General features: G+C 48.9%; 2 protein-coding genes across 2 annotated transcripts; both read right to left on the reverse strand.

Annotated features, from left to right (window-relative positions):
* Positions 1-218: 218 nt before the first annotated feature.
* Positions 219-1,837, reverse strand: LOC116373420 (nanos homolog 3-like). The gene has a single exon (XM_031821999.1). The coding sequence runs from the start codon at positions 1,815-1,817 to the stop codon at positions 1,332-1,334; it is 486 nt and encodes a 161-aa protein (XP_031677859.1). The 5' UTR covers positions 1,818-1,837; the 3' UTR covers positions 219-1,331.
* Positions 1,838-3,442: 1,605 nt separating this feature from the next.
* LOC116373423 (afadin- and alpha-actinin-binding protein-like) lies at positions 3,443-14,976 on the reverse strand. The gene is made up of 12 exons (XM_031822004.1): positions 14,578-14,976; positions 13,254-13,552; positions 12,240-12,308; positions 12,021-12,144; positions 9,995-10,064; positions 9,704-9,824; positions 7,711-7,864; positions 7,459-7,562; positions 6,428-6,589; positions 5,988-6,099; positions 4,108-4,291; positions 3,443-3,681 (listed from the first exon to the last, which is right to left on the reverse strand). Exons 1-12 carry the CDS (start codon positions 14,639-14,641, stop codon positions 3,582-3,584), a joined length of 1,563 nt encoding a protein of 520 aa, XP_031677864.1. The 5' UTR covers positions 14,642-14,976; the 3' UTR covers positions 3,443-3,581.
* Between the last annotated feature and the right edge of the window lie 7,691 nt (positions 14,977-22,667).

A 22,667-nucleotide genomic window follows, 5' to 3' on the forward strand; every position in this document is an offset into this window, starting at 1 on the left:
CTACTTTAGACCACAGCCCTATATAGTGCACTACTTTAGACCACAGCCCTACATAGTGCACTACTTTAGACCACAACCCTGTATAGTGCACTACTTTAGACCATAGCCCTATTTAGTGCACTACTTTAGACCACAGACCTATATAGTGCACTACTTTAGACCACAGGCCTATATAGTGCACTACTTTAGACCACAGCCCTATATAGTGCACTACTTTAGACCACAGCCCTATTTAGTGCACTACTTTTCACCACAGCCCTATGGCCCCTGATCAAAAGTAGGGCACTATTTAAGAAATACAATGCCATGTGGGACACCAACATGATGTGCAGACAGGGACACCTTTTTAGGGACACCTCGCTGATAATTAAGACACACAGGAGTAGCCAATGCAGATATTATTGTTATTATTATAGAAGACATGTATCATAATAAACAAACATACTATTCAACATGGGGTAGAGCAGTTCTTTAAAGTGACAGACATTAAAGTCCTGTACAGCCAACGTAAGATGCATCGAGGTTGAAAAAAAAAAAAAAAAAGAACACTTCTAGATCTATTAAAGTAATTCAAGTATAACAGTTCTTAATAGTAGCTAGCATGGTAAATGAGAAACACAAAGTAGCTCTGCACACCACATCATAAAATAGCAGTTGTCTTGTCAATAGTCATTTTCTTATAATAGTTATTTTAGGCCTGTAGACTTGCAGATGTACAGTTAGATTAATTAGAGCATGTCGTTTTAAAGTCAGGAAAACAACACTTTCGTTTTTCCTCCCCAAAGTAGCAGGGAGAAACGTGGAAAAACGTCGAATTCTGCAATGAGAGTTTGTTGATAAGGGCGGTTCAGTAGGCGACACATTAAGAGGTTGAGGTTTTACAAAATCTCATACCAACATGTAAAGACGTAGTTAGTTTGGTCACAGACAGACAGAGACATTTACACTTTAAAGAAAACAACTCAAACCCCAAAATGTGTAGAAAATAAATGCAAATAATCACACGTCATAAATACATAAAAATACGCGACAGGTTGAAAACAAACAAGAAAAAGTCAAGGAAATAAATAATAAAAATCACACGACTAACAGGAAATTACACATTCTACAAACTAGTCAGCCTATTACACAGTCTACAAACTAGTCAGCCTATTACACATTCTACAAACTAGTCAGCCTATTACACAGTCTACAAACTTGTCAGCCTGTTCCAAACTGCGTCTCAGCTGAATATCCACTCGTAAATCCTCTTACAATTGTCCGCATACAGTGCGCTAGAGACGCTCAAGAAAGTCTGCACAACAACAGCCTGAAGTCTCTCCAGCGCCTCTCTAGCTCTGGTCCCACCCATCTCGCAACAACAAGTTGACTATGTTAGTAGGTCTAGAGGGTAGCGCAGTAACGGCCTGGACCAGAGCTAGCGCTTCTATGACTTGACATAGGACCGAGCTGTAGGTGGTTTCGACTTGGGGACAGAAGCGCTTGGTGTGGGCTTTGGCCTTGGTGGCCCCGCAGAGAGGGCAGATATATTGCCGCAGGTACGGGCATACCACGTCCCCATCCTGGTCCTTTAGACTGTGGGACCCAAACACAGATTCAGACTCCCCGTTGTGTTTGCAGAAGCTGCAGATCTTGCGCTCAGGTGATGACACCTCCTCCGGCGTCTTAGAGCGGGTCGCCTTCATTCTCTCCTTCTGGCCCCGGGTGCCCGCGAAGGATCTGGACGCTGCTGTAGGGGGCTCGGGACCCTTGGTGCTGCTCGGACGTAAAGTAGCGTGTTTATGCAAGGGGACGATTTCGGAATCCAGGGGTTCCATTTTCGTGCCATAAGGGTTGTGTCGGCCACGGGTGTTATCGGAACAGCAAGGCTCGTGGCGGAAATTCTTCAAATTCCACCATAGTCGAGCATATCCCGGAGTCATGACCCTCAACGGTTGACGGTTCGGATGTGAAGTTCCCTAACTGCAATCTCCCGCACTGCGTCCGCTAGCTTCATGTAGTCCCGCCACGGTTGGAATCTCCTGTTTTCGGACTCCATGTAACACGGTAGCTGTTGGAGTTGACAAATCATAGCGTTCATATTCCCAACAGACTAGTGTCTGACAATCAGAATGTGCCAGATAAAGAAAGCGGTGTCTAAACTTCAATTAATTGAGAACTCGACTGAAGACAAGCTGACAACATGCTCTTTGGGGCTTTTCCGTGTTTTGGAAAGCAGCCAATCAGATGGTGTCGTGCGCCAGCAGTGCGGAGTCCGTGGCACGCGACAACAGCCAATCAAATGGTTTCAAACTGACAACAGCTAAATTGGCCATTTTAGAAGATCAACTATTTTGGATACAATTTTACACCTCAACAATATTAAAAACTTCAAATATAACTGTTTAATCTATTCTAGGTCTAAATTGATAGGATTTAGATTATAATTTAGTTATAAGAAGATGTTTTATAATAGCCTATTTTAATAAAATATCACTTAGCGGGTCGCCTTCTTTCTCTGTTAAAATTCAAAACTGCTTCGACTTCCTCGCTGTTCACTACTACCACCATTACGTTATTGTAGCATTCTCTCCTGGCTCATCGAGTCATTCCAGTGAACAGTAGTAGAGAAGGAACGTGTCAAACAATTCATCTTTATTAATCACATTGAAAAACGATTTCATAAAACACAATACGAAACGACATACAACTGAAACAGACAAAATTATAAAAAAACACAAATGGAAACGACATATAAACAGCAATACTACTGAAATGACCCGTCCAGGTGAGGACCAGGGGGGGCAAACTGGAGCCTCTCTGCCCCCACATCCCAGCACTCTGACTGGGNGTCCCGCCACGGTTGGATCTCCTGTTTTCGGACTCCATGTAACACGGAGCTGTTGGAGTTGACAAATCATAGCGTTCATATTCCCAACAGACTAGTGTCTGACAATCAGAATGTGCCAGAATAAAGAAAGCGGTGTCTAAACTTCAATTAATTGAGAACTCGACTGAAGACAAGCTTGACAACATGCATCTTTGGGCTTTTCCGTGTTTTGGAAGCAGCCAATCAGATGGTGTCGTGCGCCAGCAGTGCGGAGTCCGTGGCAACGCGACAACAGCCAATCAAATGGTTTCAAACTGACAACAGCTAAATTGGCCATTTTAGAAGATCAACTATTTGGGATACAATTTTACACCTCAACAATATTAAAAACGTCAAATATAACTGTTTAATCTATTCTAGGGTCTAAATTGATAGGATTTAGATTATAATTCTTAGTTATAAGAAGATGTTTTATAATAGCCTATTTTAATAAAATATCATATGGGCGGGTCGCCTTCTTTCTCTGTTAAAATTCAAAACTGCTTCGACTTCCTCGCTGTTCACTACTACCACCATTAAGTTATTGTAGCATTTCTCCTGGCTCATCGAGTCATTCCAGTGAACAGTAGTAGAGAAGGAACGTGTCAAACAATTCATCTTTATTAATCACATTGAAAAACGATTTCATAAAACACAATAGAAACGACATACAACTGAAACAGACAAAATTATAAAAAAAACACACAATGGAAACGACATATAAACAGCAATACTACTGAAATGACCCGTCCAGGTGAGGACCAGGGGGGGCAAACTGGAGCCTCTCTGCCCCCACATCCCAGCACTCTGACTGGGCATCACTCTCACTGGACCTGCAGAGTTGGAGGGACAGGGCGGGGTAATGGCAGAATTTATTTATTTCTATATATATATATATATATATATATATATATATATATATATATATATATATATATATATATATAATATATATATATATATATATATATCACACACACCAATCTACAACAAAAATCCATCTGTAATCATATAAGATCTGTGATTACCTCAATCACCAATAATGATTTTCCCTTTGGGGTGATTAATAAAATATCTTACTGAAGAAAGATGACAAAGACTGGATGGATTTAACAGTTTAGTAACTAGGTCCACATCTTAAATGACACCCCATTCCCTATATAGTGGCCTACTTCTGACCAGGCCCTGGTCAATAACAGAGCAACAAATAGGGAATAGGGGGCCATTTGGAACTGAGCCAGGACATGTCTGGGCCTGACCTGCAGCTGTAGGGCAGTTGGAGGGCAGAGTAGAGCTCTGGGGTGCTGGGCGTGTGAACTTTGACCTTGCCATGAACCTGCAGAGACCCCGATGACCCTAACCAGGGTATGATCCCAGACTCGGCAGAGGAGGGCGTGGCCGGCCGGCAGCCGGACAAGATCATGTGATCAGAATCTGAGAGATCTGCGAGTGCACACAGGAATCCCCTGAAGTGACTAAAATACGATGCTATAGTAAAACCCATTAGTAAAGCAATACCTATAGTTGAAAACAAACTAGTAACGCTTTTGCAGATATCTAGCAGTATGTAGTGTTCATTGTTGATTATAAACTGGGTAGTTGGAGCCTAAATACTGATTGGCTGAAAGCCATGGAAAGCCATGGTATATCAGACATGTACCATGTACCATGTACCATGGGTGGTATATGGCCAATATTTTAAATTTAACTAGGCAAGTCAGATAAGAACAAATTCTTATTTACAATGGACGGCCTACCGCGGCCAAACCCGGACAACGCTGGGACAATTGTGCGCCATCCTATGGGACTCCCAATCACGGCCGGTTGTGATACAGCCTGGAATCAAACCAGGGTGTCTGTAGTGACGCATCAGCCCTGAGATGCAGTGCCTTAGACCCCTGCGCCACTCGGGAATCCCCAATATACACTACATGACAAAAGTATGTGGACACCCCTTCAAATTAGTAGCTTCGGCTTTTTACGCCACGTTCGTTGCTGACAGCTGTATAAAATTGAGCACACAGCCATGCAATCTCCATAGACAAACATTGGCAGTAGAATGGCCCAACTGACTTTCAACATGGCACAGTGATTTGATGCCACCTTTCCAACAAGTCAGTCCATCAAATTTCTGCTCTGCCAGAGCTGCTCCTGTCAACTAAGTGCCGTTATTGTGAAGTGGAAACATCTAGGAGCAACAACGGCTCAGCCGCAAAGTGGTAGGCCACGCAAGCTCACAGAACGGGACCACCGAGTGCTGAGGCACGTAGCGAGTAAAAATAGTCTGTCCTCGGTTGCAACAGTCACTAATAAGTTCCAAACTGCCTCTAGAAGCAACATCAACACAATAACTGTTCGTCAGGAGCTTCATGAAGTGGGTTTCCATGGCCGAGCAGCCGCACACAAGCTTCGGATCACCATACACAGTGGGGTAAAGCTCACTGCCATTGGACTCTGGAGCAGTGGAAACGCCTTCTCTAGAGTGATGAATCACGCTTCACCATCTGGCAGTCCGACAGACGAATCTGGGTTTGGAGGATGCCAGGAGAACACTACCAGCCCCAATGTATAGGGCCAACTGTAAAGTTTGGTGGAGGAGGAATAATGTTCTGGGGCTGTTTTTCATGGTTCGGCCTAGGTGCCTTAGTTCCAGTGAAGGGAAATCTTAATGCTACAGCATACAATGACATTCTAGACGATTCTTCAATTCCAACTTTGTGGCAACAGTTTGGGGAAGGCCCTTTCCTGTTTCAGCATGACAATGCCCCTGTGCACAAAGTAAGGTCCATACAGAAATGGTTTGCCGAGATCAGTGTGGAAGAACTTGATTGGCCTGCTCAGAGCCCTGACCTTAACCTCATTGAACACCTTAGGGAAAATTTGGAACGCCGACTATGAGCCAGGCCTAATTGTCCAACAGAGCCCGACCTCACTAATGCTCATGGGTGAATGGAAGTAAGTCCCTGCAGCAATGTTCCAACATCTATTGGAAAGCCTTCCCAGAAGACTGGAGGGGGACCAACTCCATTTTAATGCCCATGATTTTGGAATGAGATGTTTGACCAACAGGTGTTCACATACTTCTGGTCATGTCATGTATATACAGTAGACGTATAGAACAAGATTTATGCTGACTCACTGAGGACGGTGCTCTCTCTCCTGTTGTGACGCTGCAACGTCCTCCCCAACGGAGAGTCAAACAGATACTGCTGCTTCACCACACAGGCCCTCTGCTGCTCAAACTCACGTCTCTACACACACACACACACACACACACACTTTTTCTAATGTATTACAAGCATTTCACTACACTTGCAATAACATCTGCTAACCATGTATGTGACCAATACAAATTTGAATTGATTTGAGACACTAAGTACGTAATAAAATAACCACAGTCAAACACGTTACTAAGAGGGGTTGGGTTAAATGCGGAAGACACATTTCAGGTGACTGCATTCAGTTGTACAACTGACTTGGTTTCCCTCTTTCCCCAACCACCCATCCCTCTAATGTTTCTTTCAATCCAAGGAGTCCGTTTTCACTCCCTCCCCCTTTCCTGTCTCTCCCGTCCCTCACCTCGTGGCCCAATCGGATGGCGGCGTCGGTGAAGGCCCGTCTCTCCCTATGGAAGCTCCGCTTCTGGTGTTCTAGCTCCGCCCAGCTGTCCTGAAGCCGCTCCCACTCTTCCAGGAAGTAGCAGTCTGTCAGAGCGGCCGGGACCGGAGTGATCACACTGTCCTGGGGAGGGGGAGATTACATGGGGAAATGGGGAGGGAAGGTAGGTAGAGATGGAGGAGAGGAGAAAGAGGGGTGTGGGGAGAGAGAGGGCATGTAAGAAGGGGGATGACACGGGAGAAGGGGGATGACATGGAGAACCGGAGAGAAAGTTAACTATGTAACTTTGTCCAAAATTTCAAAGCCCCTCCTCCCACCCCAAGACCCCGCCCCCTTCTCCCACCCCGAGACTCTTGCCTTAGCTGCCAAATTAATGCCTAGACTAGCTCAGCGGATTAACATTCCTGTGTTTCACAGGTTTGAACCCAGCTGGTCACATACGTGTGTTTCTATGAACGCCAGTGTGTGTCGGTTTCTTTAGTAACGAGCCGTAACATTGTAGCGCGTGTCGGTTTCTATAGTAATTAGCCGCAACATTGTAGCGTGTATCGGTTTCTATAGTAACTAGCCATAACATTGTAGCCCGTGTCGGTTTCTTTAGTAACTAGCTGTAACATTGTAGCGCGTGTCGGTTTCTATAGTAATCAGCCACAACATTTTAGCGCGTGTCGGTTTCTATAGTAATTAGCCGCAACATTTTAGCCAGTGTCGGTTTCTATAGTAATTAGCCGCAACATTTTAGCCCGTGTCGGTTTCTATAGTAATTAGCCGCAACATTTTAGCGTGTGTCGGTTTCTATAGTAATTAGCCACAACATTTTAGCCCGTGTCGGTTTCTATAGTAAGGAGCCATAACATTATAGGGTGTGTCGGTTTCTTTAGTAACGAGCCGTAACATTGTAGCGGGTCGGTTTCTTTAGTAACTAGCGATAACATTGTAGCGTGTCGGTTTCTTCACTAACGAGCCGTAACATTGTAGCGGGTATAGTCCACCTGTAGTAGATGCTGCTGCAGTTTGACCAACTGTTGACTCTGATCCAACTCTGTCTCTAGCTGGGCCAAGAGCTTATCCTGGTCAGTCCCCACAGCCACGTGACCTATACACACAAAAACCACTGAATATTTCTTTAGTCATAAAAACATCCATGTTTATCTCCTACAAGTCGCTGTGTCCGTCCAAAATGGCCCTATGTTCATAAGTGGTGCACTACGTAGGGAACACGGTGCCGCTTCATCCCCTCTCACCCTGACTCAGGAGGTCCCCTAGTCTCCTCTGCACACTCTTCCATCCCTGGAACACACCCCCTGTCACATGTTCGCCCAGGGACTCCTCTGACTGGACCAGCATCTTGGCGCTGTCTGGGTCCTCTTCCTGGTCACCCACAGTGTCCAATAGGGTCTGTGGGAAAAGTGACAAAGTAGTAGCTTTCGGCCAATCAGCTCAATCCTCTCACCATACCCAGGGTTGGGTTCAGTTGCCAAATATTACAGATGGAAATGCCATGAATAGAGCTGACATGATTCCAGCATCGAGAGGCATGTTAGTTCTACATAACATGTTTATAGCTGAATGTTCCAAAATGTACTCCCCTGCTGACCGTGCCCAAGTTTCACTTCCCTTCAGTAGCCCCGTCCTCCACCCCAAGACCCTGCCACTTCCTCCACCCCAAGACCCTGCCCCGTCCTCCCACCCCAAGACCCTGCCCCGTCCTCCCACCCCAAGACCCTGCCCCGTCCTCCACCCCAAGACCCTGCCCCTTCCTCCCACCCCAAGACCCTTCCTCCCACCCCAAGACCCTGCCCCTTCCTCCCACCCCAAGACCCTGCCCCTTCCTCCCACCCCAAGACCCTGCCCCTTCCTCCCACCCCAAGACCCTGCCCCGTCCTCCACCCCAAGACCCTGCCCCGTCCTCCACCCCAAGACCCTGCCCCTTCCATAGCCCCTTCCTCCACCCCAAGACCCCGCCCCTTCCTCCACCCCAAGACCCTGCCCCTTCCGTAGCCCCTTCCTTCCACCCCAAGACCCTGCCCCTTCCTCCCACCCCAAGACCCTGCCCCTTCTGTAGCCCCTTCCTTCCACCCCAAGACCCTGCCCCGTCCTCCACCCCAAGTCCCTGCCCCTTCCTCCACCCCAAGACCCCGCCCCTTCCATAGCCCCTTCCATAGCCCCAAGACCCACCCCTTCCATAGCCCCTTCCTTCCTCCCCAAGACCGTGCCCCTTCCTCCACCCCAAGACCCTGCCCCTTCCGTAGCCCCTTCCTTCCTCCCCAAGACCCTGCCCCGTCCTCCACCCCAAGACCCTGCCCCTTCCGTAGCCCCTTCCTTCCACCCGAAGACCCTGCCCCGTCCTCCACCCCAAGACCCTGCCCCTTCTGTAGCCCCTTCCTTCCACCCCAAGACCCTGCCCCGTCCTCCACCCCAAGACCCTGCCCCTTCCTCCACCCCAAGACCCCGCCCCTTCCATAGCCCCTTCCTCCACCCAAAGACCCTGCCCCTTCTGTAGCCCCGTCCTCCACCCCAAGGCCCCGCCCCTTCCGTAGCCCCTTCCCCCACCCCAAGACCGTGCCCCTTCCTCCACCACAAGACCCTGCCCCTTCCGTAGCCCCTTCCTTCCTCCCCAAGACCCTGCCCTCCACCCCAAGACCCTGCCCCTTCCGTAGCCCCTTCCTTCCTCCCCAAGACCCTGCCCCATCCTCCACCCCAAGACCCTGCCCCTTCCGTAGCCCCTTCCTTCCACCCCAAGACCCTGCCCCTTCCATAGCCCCTTCCTTCCACCCCAAGACCCTGCCCCGTCCTCCACCCAAAGTCCCCGCCCCTTCCGTAGCCCCTTCCTCCCACCCCAAGACCCTGCCCCTTCCGTAGCCCCTTCCTTCCTCCCAAGACCCTGCCCCTTCCGTAGCCCCTTCCTTCCATCCCAAGACCCTGCCCCGTACTCCACCCCAAGTCCCCGCCCCTTCTGTAGCCCCTTCCCCCACCCCAAGACCGTGCCCCTTCCCCCACCCCAAGACCCCGCCCCGCCATCTGGTCCTGGGAACCAGGATGTGTTCGTACTAAGGCACCCCTTTGGTGGAAACCTCTCCCTAGGACCAGGAAACACACCGGGAGGGGTTCCCCTAGGTACAGGTCTAGGACCAGCATCCCCTCCCCCAATCATAACCTTAAATCATTAGTGGAGGAAATGCAAAACAGTGTCTAGGGCCACCGTCACCCTGCTCTGAGCTATAGGAGCCGTCTAACCCGTTCCATGTTTGCTCTGAGCGCGTGCAGTAGCGTGGTGAGTTTGTGTCGGAGCTTCATGGCCTCCCTTAACTCCGCCTCTCGCCGCTCTAGCATCACACGTAGCGCTGCCTCCTCCTTCCTGTTGGGGGTAAATCAGGTGCATTAGTGCTGGGCTGGAACAGAAGCCTGCGTCTCAATTTCCTGGATCAGAATAGGTGATCTATGGGGTTCCAACCGGAGTCCACAGCCCCAGTAGTCAACAGTAGTGCACTATAAAGGGAATAGGGTGCCATTTTGGACTCTCTCTACCTTCCGTTGGTCCTGGCTGGTCTGTCCCTCTTCACCTGACCTCTGGGCACCGGGTTCAACAGCTCCATGGCTACAGAAAGAGGGAGAGAGACAAGGATGCAGTTAAGCCCCGTCCTCTTCAACATATCCATCAACAAATTGGCGAGGGCACTAGAACAGTCTGCAGCACCCGGCCTCACCCTACTAGAATCCAAAGTCAAACGTCAACTGTTTGCTGATGACCTGGTGCTTCTGTCACCAACCAAGGAGGGCCTACAGCAGCACCTAGATCTTCTGCACAGATTCTGCCAGACCTGGGCCCTGCCAGACCTGGGCCCTGCCAGACCTGGGCCCTGCCAGACCTGGGCCCTGCCAGACCTGGGCCCTGCCAGACCTGGGCCCTGCCAGACCTGGGCCCTTCCAGACCTGGGCCCTTCCAGACCTGGGCCCTGCCAGTAAATCTCAGTAAGACAAAAATAACGGTGTTCCAAAAAATGTCCAGTTGCCAGGACCACAAATATAAATTCCATCTAGACCCCGTTGTCCTGGAGCACACAGACAACTATACATACCTTGGCCTAAACATCAGCGCCACAGGTAACTTCCACAAAGCTGTGAACAACCTGAGAGACAAGGCAAGGGCCTTTATGCCATCAAAAGAAACTCAATTCGACATACCAATTAGGATCTGGCAAAGAATACTGGATTCAGTTATAAAACCCATTGCCTTTTATGCTTGTGAGGTCTGGGGTCCGCTCGCCAACCAAGAATTCACAAAATGGGACAAACGCAAAATTGAGATTCTGCATGCAGAATTCTGCAAAAATACCCTCCGTGTACAACGTCAAACACCAAATAAAATGTATGCAGAGCAGAATTAGGTTGATACCCGCCAATTATCAAAATTCAGAAAAGAGGCGTTTATTTTCCCTTTTGAAATGTCTAACTTGTGAGTGTAATGTTTACTGTACTGTATCTATTTCACATGTGAACATGTTTTCCATGCCAATAAAGCCCCTTCAATTTAAATTGAATTGAGAGAGAGCTAATCATGTTTAGTTTGAAGTTACTTTAAAAACCTCTTAATTAACCTCTACAGGATTGGTGGGTCCCCCGCAGGACAGTTGAGCTAACGTAGGCTAATGCGATTAGCATGAGGTTGTAAGTAACAAGAACATTTCCCAGGACATATCTGATATTGGCTGAAAGCTTAAATTCTTGTTAATCTAACTGCACTGTCCACTTTACAGTTGCTAAGACAGTGAAAGAATACCATGGTATTGTGAGAAGAGTGCACATTTTTGAACTGGAAAAGTTGTTAAACAAATTAGGTACATTTGGGCAGTCTTGATACAACATTTTGAACAGAAATTCAATGATTCATTGGATCAGTCAAACTTTACATACACCGCTGCCATCTAGTGGCCATAATCTAAATTGCACCTGGGCTGGAATAATACATTATGGCCTTTCTCTTGCATTTCAAAGCTAGTAAAAAAAAAAAAAAATGATCCATTGTATTACCTTTTACCAGATCTAATGTGTTATATTCTCCTACATTCATTCCACATGTCCACAAAGCGTTTCCTTTCAGTTGGTATCAGGAATATGCAAATCCTTCAGGACCTGAGCTACAGCCAGTTACATTTGGGTCATTTTAGGCAAATTTTTTTTTTAAAGTTGAAGATCCTTCAAGCCAATAAGAAAAAGTTTAATATACTACTGTAATTTATTTATAAAGGACTGAATGCTAAGGTTACCTTGGTTGCTAGCAACTTCAATTAGCACTGAGGTGTGACGTGAGGTGTCAAAGCTCATGAGCCCAACAACAGCAGGAGAGTTTCACAGCCTCCCCCACCCAAATACAGAGGCCCTTGAAGCCCTCTCCCTCTGTGCAGAGGTCATTACAATATAGGTAGGTAGAAGGAGAGTGGCAGAATGGTGTGTGGGTTTAAGATTAGGAGACATTTAGAGAGAAAGCTGGAGTGGGATAGAATATGAGAGGGCACATTAAGTGTAGGAGAGATGGTTAGACAGAGATCCTTACAGGCGCCTCTCTCTCTGTGTCTCTCTGCAAGTTGGGTTAGTCTCTCCTTCAGTCTGGCGCTGTGCTGCTCTCTACGCCTCAACTCTGACCCCTGCTGATTACACCGACACTGCAGGCTGGAACCCTTCAGAGTGTGTGTGTGAAATAGATAAAGAGGGAAATGGTTATTCATCAACATGGTTGATATTTTCCATCAAACTCATGATACATGAGACACACCTTCTCTCTCTCGCGTCTCAGTGCATCCTGTAGTCTGGCAACGTGCTGATTTCTCTCAACCAGTTGCTCCTGTGAACAAAACACTATATTTTTTAATCAACCCATATTTTACCAGGTAAGTTAAGAGATCACATTCTCATTTACAGCAATGACCTGGGGAATGGAGGGGGGTATGAATGAGCCCTTTCTAAACTGGGGATGATTAGGGGGGCCATGATGGTATGAGGGCCAGATTGGGAATTTAGCCAGGGCACCAGGGTTAAAACCTCTACTCTTACGATGAGTCCCATGGGATCTTCTTGCCTTGATTGGCGCTGATGTTTAGGCCGAGGTACATACATCCCATCCGAAAGACAGCACAGGGCAATGTCCCCTATCACTGCCCTGGGGAATTGGGATATTTTTTTAGACCAGAAGAAAGAGTGGGGCCTATTGGTCCTCCAACACCACTTCAGCAGCATCTGGTCTCCCATCCAGGGACCAGATGCTTGAGAAGCCAGGGATGCAGGGTGCTATGCAGGGAAGCCAGGGATGCAGGGTGCTATGCAGGGAAGCCAGGGATGCAGGGTGCTATGCAGGGAAGCCAGGGATGCAGGGTGCTATGCAGGGAAGCCAGGGATGCAGGGTGCTATGCAGGGAAGCCAGGGATGCAGGGTGCTATGCTGGGAAGCCAGGGATGCAGGGTGCTATGCTGGGAAGCCAGGGATGCAGGGTGCTATGCAGGGAAGCCAGGGATGCAGGGTGCTATGCAGGGAAGCCAGGGATGCAGAGTGCTATGCAGGGAAGCCAGGGATGCAGGGTGCTATGCAGGGAAGCCAGGGATGCAGGGTGCTATGCAGGGAAGCCAGGGATGCAGGGTGCTATGCAGGGAAGCCAGGGATGCAGGGTGCTATGCTGCTGGCATGAGTTGCTAACACAATAAAACACACTATTCTGTCACTCACATTCTCACCTGACTGACTCTCAAACCCACAATGTTCATTTGTTAAGTACACACCACACGCACAAGCTTACCCCAAGGGAGGGCCCTGTCTCTCTGTGCTCGTCCCTGCCAAGAGAGGGCCCTGTCTCTCTGTGCTCGTCCCTGCCAAGAGAGGGCCCTGTCTCTCTGTGCTCGTCCCTGCCAAGAGAGGGCCCTGTCTCTCTGTGCTCGTCCCTGCCAAGAGAGGGCCCTGTCTCTCTGTGCTCGTCCCTGCCAAGAGAGGGCCCTGTCTCTCTGTGCTCGTCCCTGCCAGACCACCAGGAGGCATGGAGAGACAGGTTACTGAGAGCAAGGCTGGGCTCCCCATGGAGGAGGTATGTGTCCTGGAGGTCTGGAGACAGAGAGAGAGGAGAGGGAGGGGGATGGATGGTGGTATGAGTAGAGAGAGGGAAGGGGGTTGGATGGTGGTATGAGTACAGAGGGGGAGGGGGTGGTACGAGTAGAGAGAGGGAGGGGGTTGGATGGTGGTATGAGTAGAGAGGGGGTGGTATGAGTAGAGAGAGGGAGGGGGTGGTATGAGTAGAGAGAGGGAGGAGGGGGTATGAGTAGAGAGAGGGAGGGGGGTTGGATGGTGGTATGAGTAGAGAGGGGGAGGGGGTGGTACGAGTAGAGAGAGGGAGGGGGTTGGATGGTGGTATGAGTAGAGAGGGGGTGGTACGAGTAGAGAGAGGGAGGGGGTTGGATGGTGGTATGAGTAGAGAGGGGGAGGGGGTGGTACGAGTAGAGAGAGGGAGGGGGTTGGATGGTGGTATGAGTAGAGAGGGGGTGGAATGAGTAGAGAGGGGGTGGTATGAGTAGAGAGAGGGAAGGGGTGGTATGAGTAGAGAGAGGGAAGGGGTGGTATGAGTAGAGAGAGGGAAGGGGTGGTATGAGTAGAGAGAGGGAAGGGGTGGTATGAGTAGAGAGAGGGGGGGGGGTGGTATGAGTAGAGGGAGGGAGGGGGTGGTATGAGTAGAGAGAGGGAGGGGCAGGTATGAGTAGAGAGAGGGAGGGGCAGGTATGAGTAGAGAGAGGGAGGGGCAGGTATGAGTAGAGAGAGGGAGGGGCAGAGGTGGTAAGAGATTATTTTTTATTTAACTAGGCAAGTCAGTTAAGAACAAACAATTATTTACAATGATGGCCTCCACCTGCCAAACCCAGACGACGCTGGGCCAATGAGCACTGCCCTGTGGGACTCCCAATCATTTCCAGTGAGATGAGGGAAAGAGGTATAGACAGTGGACTTGGACTGAAATAGGTTCCGGTTCTCATTATGGGTGACAGTACTGTTTATATGTAGGTGCAGGAGCTCCACAATACGTCTGAGCTAATATTCTAGAAGAGGAACAGCAGGTGTGAGTTAATATAAAGATTTACCTGAGCTCTCCTGTCGTCTCCTCTGGGACCCTGCTGCCCGTCCCTGCCCACATCTAGACGCCATCTGTGTTAACGTTTACGAATGGTAACGAGCTTAACAGGTATTCAGGTGTGTGTGTTGTGTTGGCCGACCTACCTGAGCACAGAGGTTTGTTACTTCACTTGGCAGCCATCTTTAATTACCAGCTGGCAAGTGCAACCAGGTGCTAGCATTTCAGCTAATCAATAACCTCATTGATTGACATGCTCACGCCACTCTTTTTTCATACTGTTTGGTCGCGTTCCTCGGCTCAGACGTTGCCGACGCATAACAGATCTTACAATGCCTGGATAGGTATTTTACGTACGCTATACAAAAGTATGTGGACACCCAAATTAGTGGATTTGGCTATTTCAGCCACACCGGTTGCTGACCGGTGTATACAATTGAGCACACAGCCATGCAATCTCCATAGCTTAACATTGGCAGTAGAATGGCCTTTACCGAAGAGCTCAGTGACTTTCCACACAGGATGCCTCCTTTCCAACAAGTCAGTTCGTCAAATTTCTGCTCTGCTAGAGCTGCGTGTGCTGTTATTGTGAGGTGGAAACCTCTAGGAACAACAGCGACTCAGCCACGAAGTGGTAGGCCACACAAGCTCACAGAACGAGACCCCTGAGTGTTGAAGTGCGTGAAAATCGTCTGTCCTCGGTTGCAACGCGAACGAGTTCCAAGCTGTCCCTGGAAGCATCGTCAGCACAATAACTGTTCGTCGGGAGCTTCATGAAATGGGTTCCAATGGCCGAGTACACAATGCCAAGCGTCGGCTGGAGAGGTGTAAAGCTCTCCGCCATTGGGCTCTCTCAGGTCAAATCTGGGTTTGCCGGATGCCAGGAGAACGCTGCCTGAATGCAGAGTGACAACTGTAATGTTTGATGGAGGAATAATGGTCTGGGGCTGTTTTTCATGGTTTGAGCCATGCCCCTTAGTTGAACTGAAGGGAATTCTTAACACTACAGAATACAATGCTTATCAGCTAACCACGTTATAGCAATCTGGTACCCGAGCACAGTCGATGACATAGCTCGCAACCATTGGTTGATGCATGCAACATCTGATCAGGGGAACACGACCTATATGTGTAAAAGGATTGGAGAAATGGTAGCCATTTTGATTACTGACAATCCATTTAAAATGTCTTGGAATAAAAAGATGTAGGCCTATAATAGTGTGTAATGTAAATGTTGATTATCTATATCAAGGATGACAAAAACTCAAATCCTGGAGGGCAGTAAAGTACAAGGGAGGAGTGAAAAGCAGCAGACACTCTGCCCTCCAGGAATTGAGTTCGGCACCCTGCTTTATATTCTAGGGCAGACGTATTCAACTCTTACCCTACGAGGAGCCTGATGGTTTTCTGTTCTACCTAATAATGAATTGCGCCCACATGATGTCCCAGGGCTAACTCTGTCCCCGATTAGAGGGGAACCACCCACATGGTGTCCCAGGTCAAACTCAGTCCCTGATTAGAGGGGAACCACCCACATGGTGTCCAAGGTCTAACTCAGTCCCTGATTAGAGGGGAACCACCCACATGGTGTCCCAGGTCTAACTCAGTCCCCGATTAGAGGGGAACCACCCACATGGTGTCCCAGATCTAACTCAGTCCCTGATTTGAAGGGAACCACCCACATGGTGTCCCAGGGCTAACTAAGTCCCCGATTAGAGGGGAACCACCAACATGGTGTCCCAGGTCTAACTCAGTCCCTGATTAGAGGGGAACCACCCACATGGTGTCCCAGGTCTAACTCAGTCCCTGATTAGAGGGGAACCACCCACATGGTGTCCCAGGTCTAACTCAGTCCCTGATTAGAAGGGAACCACCCACATGGTGTCCCAGATCTAACTCAGTCCCTGATTAGAGGGGAACCACCCACATGGTGTCCCAGGTCTAACTCAGTCCCTGATTAGAGGGAAACCACCCACATGGTGTCCCAGGTCTAACTCAGTCCCTGATTAGAGGGGAACCACCCACATGGTGTCCCAGGTCTAACTCAGTCCCCGATTAGAGGGGAACCACCCACATGGTGTCCCAGGTCTAACTCAGTCCCCGATTAGAGGGGAACCACCCACATGGTGTCCCAGGGCTAACTAAGTCCCCGATTAGAGGGGAACCACCCACATGGTGTCCCAGGTCTAACTCAGTCCCTGATTAGAGGGGAACCACCCACTTGGTGTCCCAGGTCTAACTCAGTCCCTGATTAGAGGGGAACCACCCACATGGTGTCCCAGATCTAACTCAGTCCCTGATTAGAGGGGAACCACCCACATGGTGTCCCAGGTCTAACTCAGTCCCTGATTAGAGGGGAACCACCCACATGGTGTCCCAGGTCTAACTCAATCCCTGATTAGAGGGGAACCACCCACATGGTGTCCCAGATCTAACTCAGTCCCTGATTAGAGGGGAACCACCCACATGGTGTCCAAGGTCTAACTCAGTCCCTGATTAGAGGGGAACCACCCACATGGTGTCCCAGGTCTAACTCAGTCCCTGATTAGAGGGGAACCACCCACATGGTGTCCCAGATCTAACTCAGTCCCTGATTAGAGGGGAACCACCCACATGATGTCCCAGGTCTAACTCAGTCCCTGATTAGAGGGGAACCACCCACATGGTGTCCCAGATCTAACTCAGTCCCCGATTAGAGGGGAACCACCCACATGGTGTCCCAGGTCTAACTCAGTCCCTGATTAGAGGGGAACCACCCACATGGTGTCCCAGATCTAACTCAGTCCCTGATTAGAGGGGAACCACCCACATGGTGTCCCAGATCTAACTCAGTCCCTGATTAGAGGGGAACCACCCACATGGTGTCCCAGATCTAACTCCGTCCCTGATTAGAGGGGAACCACCCACATGGTGTCCCAGGTCTAACTCAGTCCCTGATTATAGGGGAACCACCCACATGGTGTCCCAGGGCTAACTCACTCCCCGATTAGAGGGGAACCACCCACATGGTGTCCCAGGGCTAACTAAGTCCCCGATTAGAGGGGAACCACCCACATGATGTCCCAGGTCTAACTCAGTCCCTGATTAGAGGGGAACCACCCACATGGTGTCCCAGAGCTAACTCAGTCCCTGATTAGAGGGGAACCACCCACATGGTGTCCCAGGTCTAACTCAGTCCCTGATTAGAGGGGAACCACCCACAGGGTGTCCCAGGTCTAACTCAGTCCCTGATTAGAGGGGAACCACCCACATGGTGTCCCAGGTCTAACTCAGTCCCTGATTATAGGGGAACCACCCACATGGTGTCCCAGGTCTAACTCAGTTCCTGATTAGAGGGGAACCACCCACTTGGTGTCCCAGGTCTAACTCAGTCCATGATTAGAGGGGAACCACCCACATGTTGTCCCAGATCTAACTCACTCCCTGATTAGAGGGTAACCACCCACATGGTGTCCCAGGGCTAAGTAAGTCCCTGATTAGAGGGGAACCACCCACATGGTGTCCCAGGTCTAACTCAGTCCCTGATTAGAGGGGAACTACCCACATGGTGTCCCAGGTCTAACTCAGTCCATGATTAGAGGGGAACCACCCACATGTTGTCCCAGATCTAACTCACTCCCTGATTAGAGGGGAACCACCCACATGGTGTCCCAGGGCTAAGTAAGTCCCTGATTAGAGGGGAACCACCCACATGGTGTCCCAGGTCTAACTCAGTCCCTGATTAGAGGGGAACCACCCACAGGGTGTCCCAGGTCTAACTCAGTCCCTGATTAGAGGGGAACCACCCACAGGGTGTCCCAGGTCTAACTCAGTCCCTGATTAGAGGGGAACCACCCACATAGTGTTGCCTCTTTGGAGGGCATTTCTGTTTGAACTTTTTATTTATGGGGAAAAGGAAGAAAACAAAGAGATGAAAACAAAACCATTAACATTTTAGACCGTTTGACCAAACAGAGGATGTAAGAGTCTTTATCTCAGGGATGGGTATCTCCCTAACAGAAGATGTAGGGGGGGACTGAGTCTTTATCTCAGGGATGGGTATCTCCCAAACAGAAGATGTAGGGGGGACTGAGTCTTTATCTCAGGGATGGGTATCTCCCTAACAGAAGATGTAGGGGGGACTGAGTCTTTATCTCAGGGATGGGTATCTCCCAAACAGAGGATGTAGGGGGGGTCTGAAGTCTTTATCTCAGGGATGGGTATCTCCCAAACAGAAGATGTAGGGGGGACTGAGTCTTTATCTCAGGGATGGGTATCTCCCAAACAGAAGATGTAGGGGGGGACTGTCTCTTTATCTCAGGGATGGGTATCTCCCAAACAGAGGGTGTAGGGGGGGACTGAGTCTTTATCTCAGGGATGGGTTTCTCCCAAACAGAAGATGTAAGAGTCTTTATCTCAGGGATGGGTATCTCCCAAACAGAAGATATAAGAGTCTTTATCTCAGGGATGGGTAACTCCCAAACAGAAGATGTAAGAGTCTTTATCTCAGGGATGGGTAACTCCCAAACAGAAGATGTAAGTCTTTATCTCAGGGATGGGTAACTCCCAAACAGAAGATGTAGGGGGCTGAGTCTTTATCTCAGGGATGGGTATCTCCCTAACAGAAGATGTAGGGGGGGACTGAGTCTTTATCTCAGGGATGGGTATCTCCCAAACAGAAGATGTAGGGGACTGAGTCTTTATCTCAGGGATGGGTATCTCCCAAACAGAAGATGTAGGGGGGACTGCGTCTTTATCTCAGGGATGGGTATCTCCCTAACAGAAGATGTAGGGGGACTGAGTCTTTATCTCAGGGATGGGTATCTCCCAAACAGAGGATGTAGGGGGGGACTGAGTCTTTATCTCAGGGATGGGTATCTCCCAAACAGAAGATGTAGGGGGGGACTGAGTCTTTATCTCAGGGATGGGTATCTCCCAAACAGAAGATGTAGGGGGGGACTGAGTCTTTATCTCAGGGATGGGTATCTCCCAAACAGAAGATGTAGGGGGGACTGAGTCTTTATCTCAGGGATGGGTATCTCCCAAACAGAGGATGTATGGGGGGGACTGAGTCTTTATCTCAGGGATGGGTAACTCCCAAACAGAAGATGTAGGGGGGACTGAGTCTTTATCTCAGGGATGGGTATCTCCCAAACAGAGGATGTAGGGGGGACTGAGTCTTTATCTCAGGGATGGGTATCTCCCAAACAGAAGATATAAGAGTCTTTATCTCAGGGATGGGTATCTACCAAAACAGAGGATGTGGGGGGGGACTGAGTCTTTATCTCAGGGATGGGTATCTCCCAAACAGAAGATAGAGTCTTTATCTCAGGGATGGGTATCTCCCAAACAGAGGATGTAGGGGGGGACTGAGTCTTTATCTCAGGGATGGGTATCTCCCAAACAGAGGATGTAGGGGGGGACTGAGTCTTTATCTCAGGGATGGGTATCTCCAAAACAGAGGATGTAGGGGGGGACTGTCTCTTTATCTCAGGGATGGGTATCTCCCAAACAGAAGATGTAAGAGTCTTTATCTCAGGGATGGGTATCTCCCAAACAGAAGATGTAAGAGTCTTTATCTCAGGGATGGGTATCTCCCAAACAGAGGATGTAGGGGGGGACTGTCTCTTTATCTCAGGGATGGGTATCTCCCAAACAGAGGGTGTAGGGGGGGACTGAGTCTTTATCTCAGGGATGGGTTTCTCCCAAACAGAAGATGTAAGAGTCTTTATCTCAGGGATGGGTATCTCCCAAACAGAGGGTGTAGGGGGGGACTGAGTCTTTATCTCAGGGATGGGTTTCTCCCAAACAGAAGATGTAAGAGTCTTTATCTCAGGGATGGGTATCTCCCAAACAGAAGATGTAAGAGTCTTTATCTCAGGGATGGGTATCTCCCAAACAGAAGATGTAAGAGTCTTTATCTCAGGGATGGGTATCTCCCAAACAGAAGATATAAGTCTTTATCTCAGGGATGGGTAACTCCCAAACAGAAGATGTAAGAGTCTTTATCTCAGGGATGGGTAACTCCCAAACAGAAGATGTAAGTCTTTATCTCAGGGATGGGTAACTCCCAAACAGAAGATGTAGGGGGCTGAGTCTTTATCTCAGGGATGGGTATCTCCCAAACATAAGATGTAAGAGTCTTTATCTCAGGGATGGGTATCTCCCAAACATAAGATGTAAGAGTCTTTATCTCAGGGATGGGTAACTCCCAAACAGAAGATGTAAGAGTCTTTATCTCAGGGATGGGTAACTCCCAAACAGAAGATGTAAGAGTCTTTATCTCAGGGATGGTTTATTTTTTATATTTTTTACTTTATTTAACCAGGCAAGTCAGTTAAGAACACATTCTTATTTTCAATGACGGCCTAGGAACAGTGGGTTAACTGCCTGTTCAGGGGCAGAACGACAGATTTGTACCTTGTCAGCTCGGGGGTTTGAACTTGCAACCTTCCGGTTACTAGTCCAACGCTCTAACCACTAGGCTACCCTGTCGCCCCAAACCCCCAAAGAGTCTTTATCTCAGGGATGGGTAACTCCCAAACAGAAGATGTAGGGGGGGACTGAGTCTATATCTCAGGGATGGGTATCTCCCAAACAGAAGATGTAAGAGTCTATATCTCATGGATGGGTAACTCCCAAACAGAAGAAGATGTAGGGGGCTGAGTCTTTATCTCAGGGATGGGTATCTCCCTAACAGAAGAAGATGTAGGGGGCTGAGTCTTTATCTCAGGGATGGGTATCTCCCTAACAGAAGAAGATGTAGGGGGCTGAGTCTTTATCTCAGGGATGGGTATCTCCCTAACAGAAGATGTAGGGGGCTGAGTCTTTATCTCAGGGATGGGTATCTACCAAAACAGAGGATGTAGGGGGGGACTGAGTCTTTATCTCAGGGATGGGTATCTCCCAAACAGAGGATGTAGGGGGGGACTGAGTCTTTATCTCAGGGATGGGTATCTCCCAAACAGAGGATGTAGGGGGGGACTGTCTCTTTATCTCAGGGATGGGTATCTCCCAAACAGAAGATGTAAGAGTCTTTATCTCAGGGATGGGTATCTCCCAAACAGAAGATATAAGAGTCTTTATCTCAGGGATGGGTAACTCCCAAACAGAAGATGTAAGAGTCTTTATCTCAGGGATGGGTAACTCCCAAACAGAAGATGTAAGTCAGCTCGGGGGTTTGAACTTGCAACCTTCCGGTTACTAGTCCAACCACTAGGCTACCCTGTCGCCCCAAACCCTGTATCTCCCAAACAGAAAATGTAAGAGTCTTTATCTCAGGGATGGGTAACTCCCAAACAGAAGAAGATGTAGGGGGCTGAGTCTTTATCTCAGGGATGGGTAACTCCCAAACAGAAGATGTAGGGGGGGACTGAGTCTATATCTCAGGGATGGGTATCTCCCAAACAGAAGATGTAAGAGTCTATATCTCATGGATGGGTAACTCCCAAACAGAAGAAGATGTAGGGGGCTGAGTCTTTATCTCAGGGATGGGTATCTCCCTAACAGAAGAAGATGTAGGGGGCTGAGTCTTTATCTCAGGGATGGGTATCTCCCTAACAGAAGATGTAGGGGGCTGAGTCTTTATCTCAGGGATGGGTATCTCCAGTCCTCTGGGGCCTGATTAGTGTCACACTTCTCCTCCAGCTCGTTACTACACCCGAATCAACCAATCAACCAACCAACCAATCAACCAACCAACCAATCCTGATCTTCAGGTTGGAATGCAATTATATAAACACAACATGACATAATTTCAAAGATTTTCCTGAGTTACAGTTCATAGAAGGAAATCAGTCAATTGAAATAAAGAAATTAGGCCCTAATCTATGGATTTCACATGACTAGGCAATGGGTGAGGTATAGGCCCACACTTGGGAGTCAGGCCAAGCAAATCAGAATGAGTTTCACCCCACAAAATGGCTTTATTACAGACAGAAATACTCCTCAGCACCACCCCTCCTCCGCAGACGATCCCGCAGGTGAAGAAGCCAGATGTGGAGGTCCTGGGCTGGTGTAGTTACACTGGTCTGTGGTAGTGAAGCCAGATGTGGAGGTCCTGGGCTGGTGTGGTTACACTGGTCTGTGGTAGTGAAGCCAGATGTGGAGGTCCTGGGCTGG

The sequence above is a fragment of the Oncorhynchus kisutch genome, unplaced genomic scaffold, assembly GCF_002021735.2.
Source record: "Oncorhynchus kisutch isolate 150728-3 unplaced genomic scaffold, Okis_V2 scaffold4043, whole genome shotgun sequence".
Classification (NCBI taxonomy): Eukaryota; Metazoa; Chordata; class Actinopteri; order Salmoniformes; family Salmonidae; genus Oncorhynchus; species Oncorhynchus kisutch.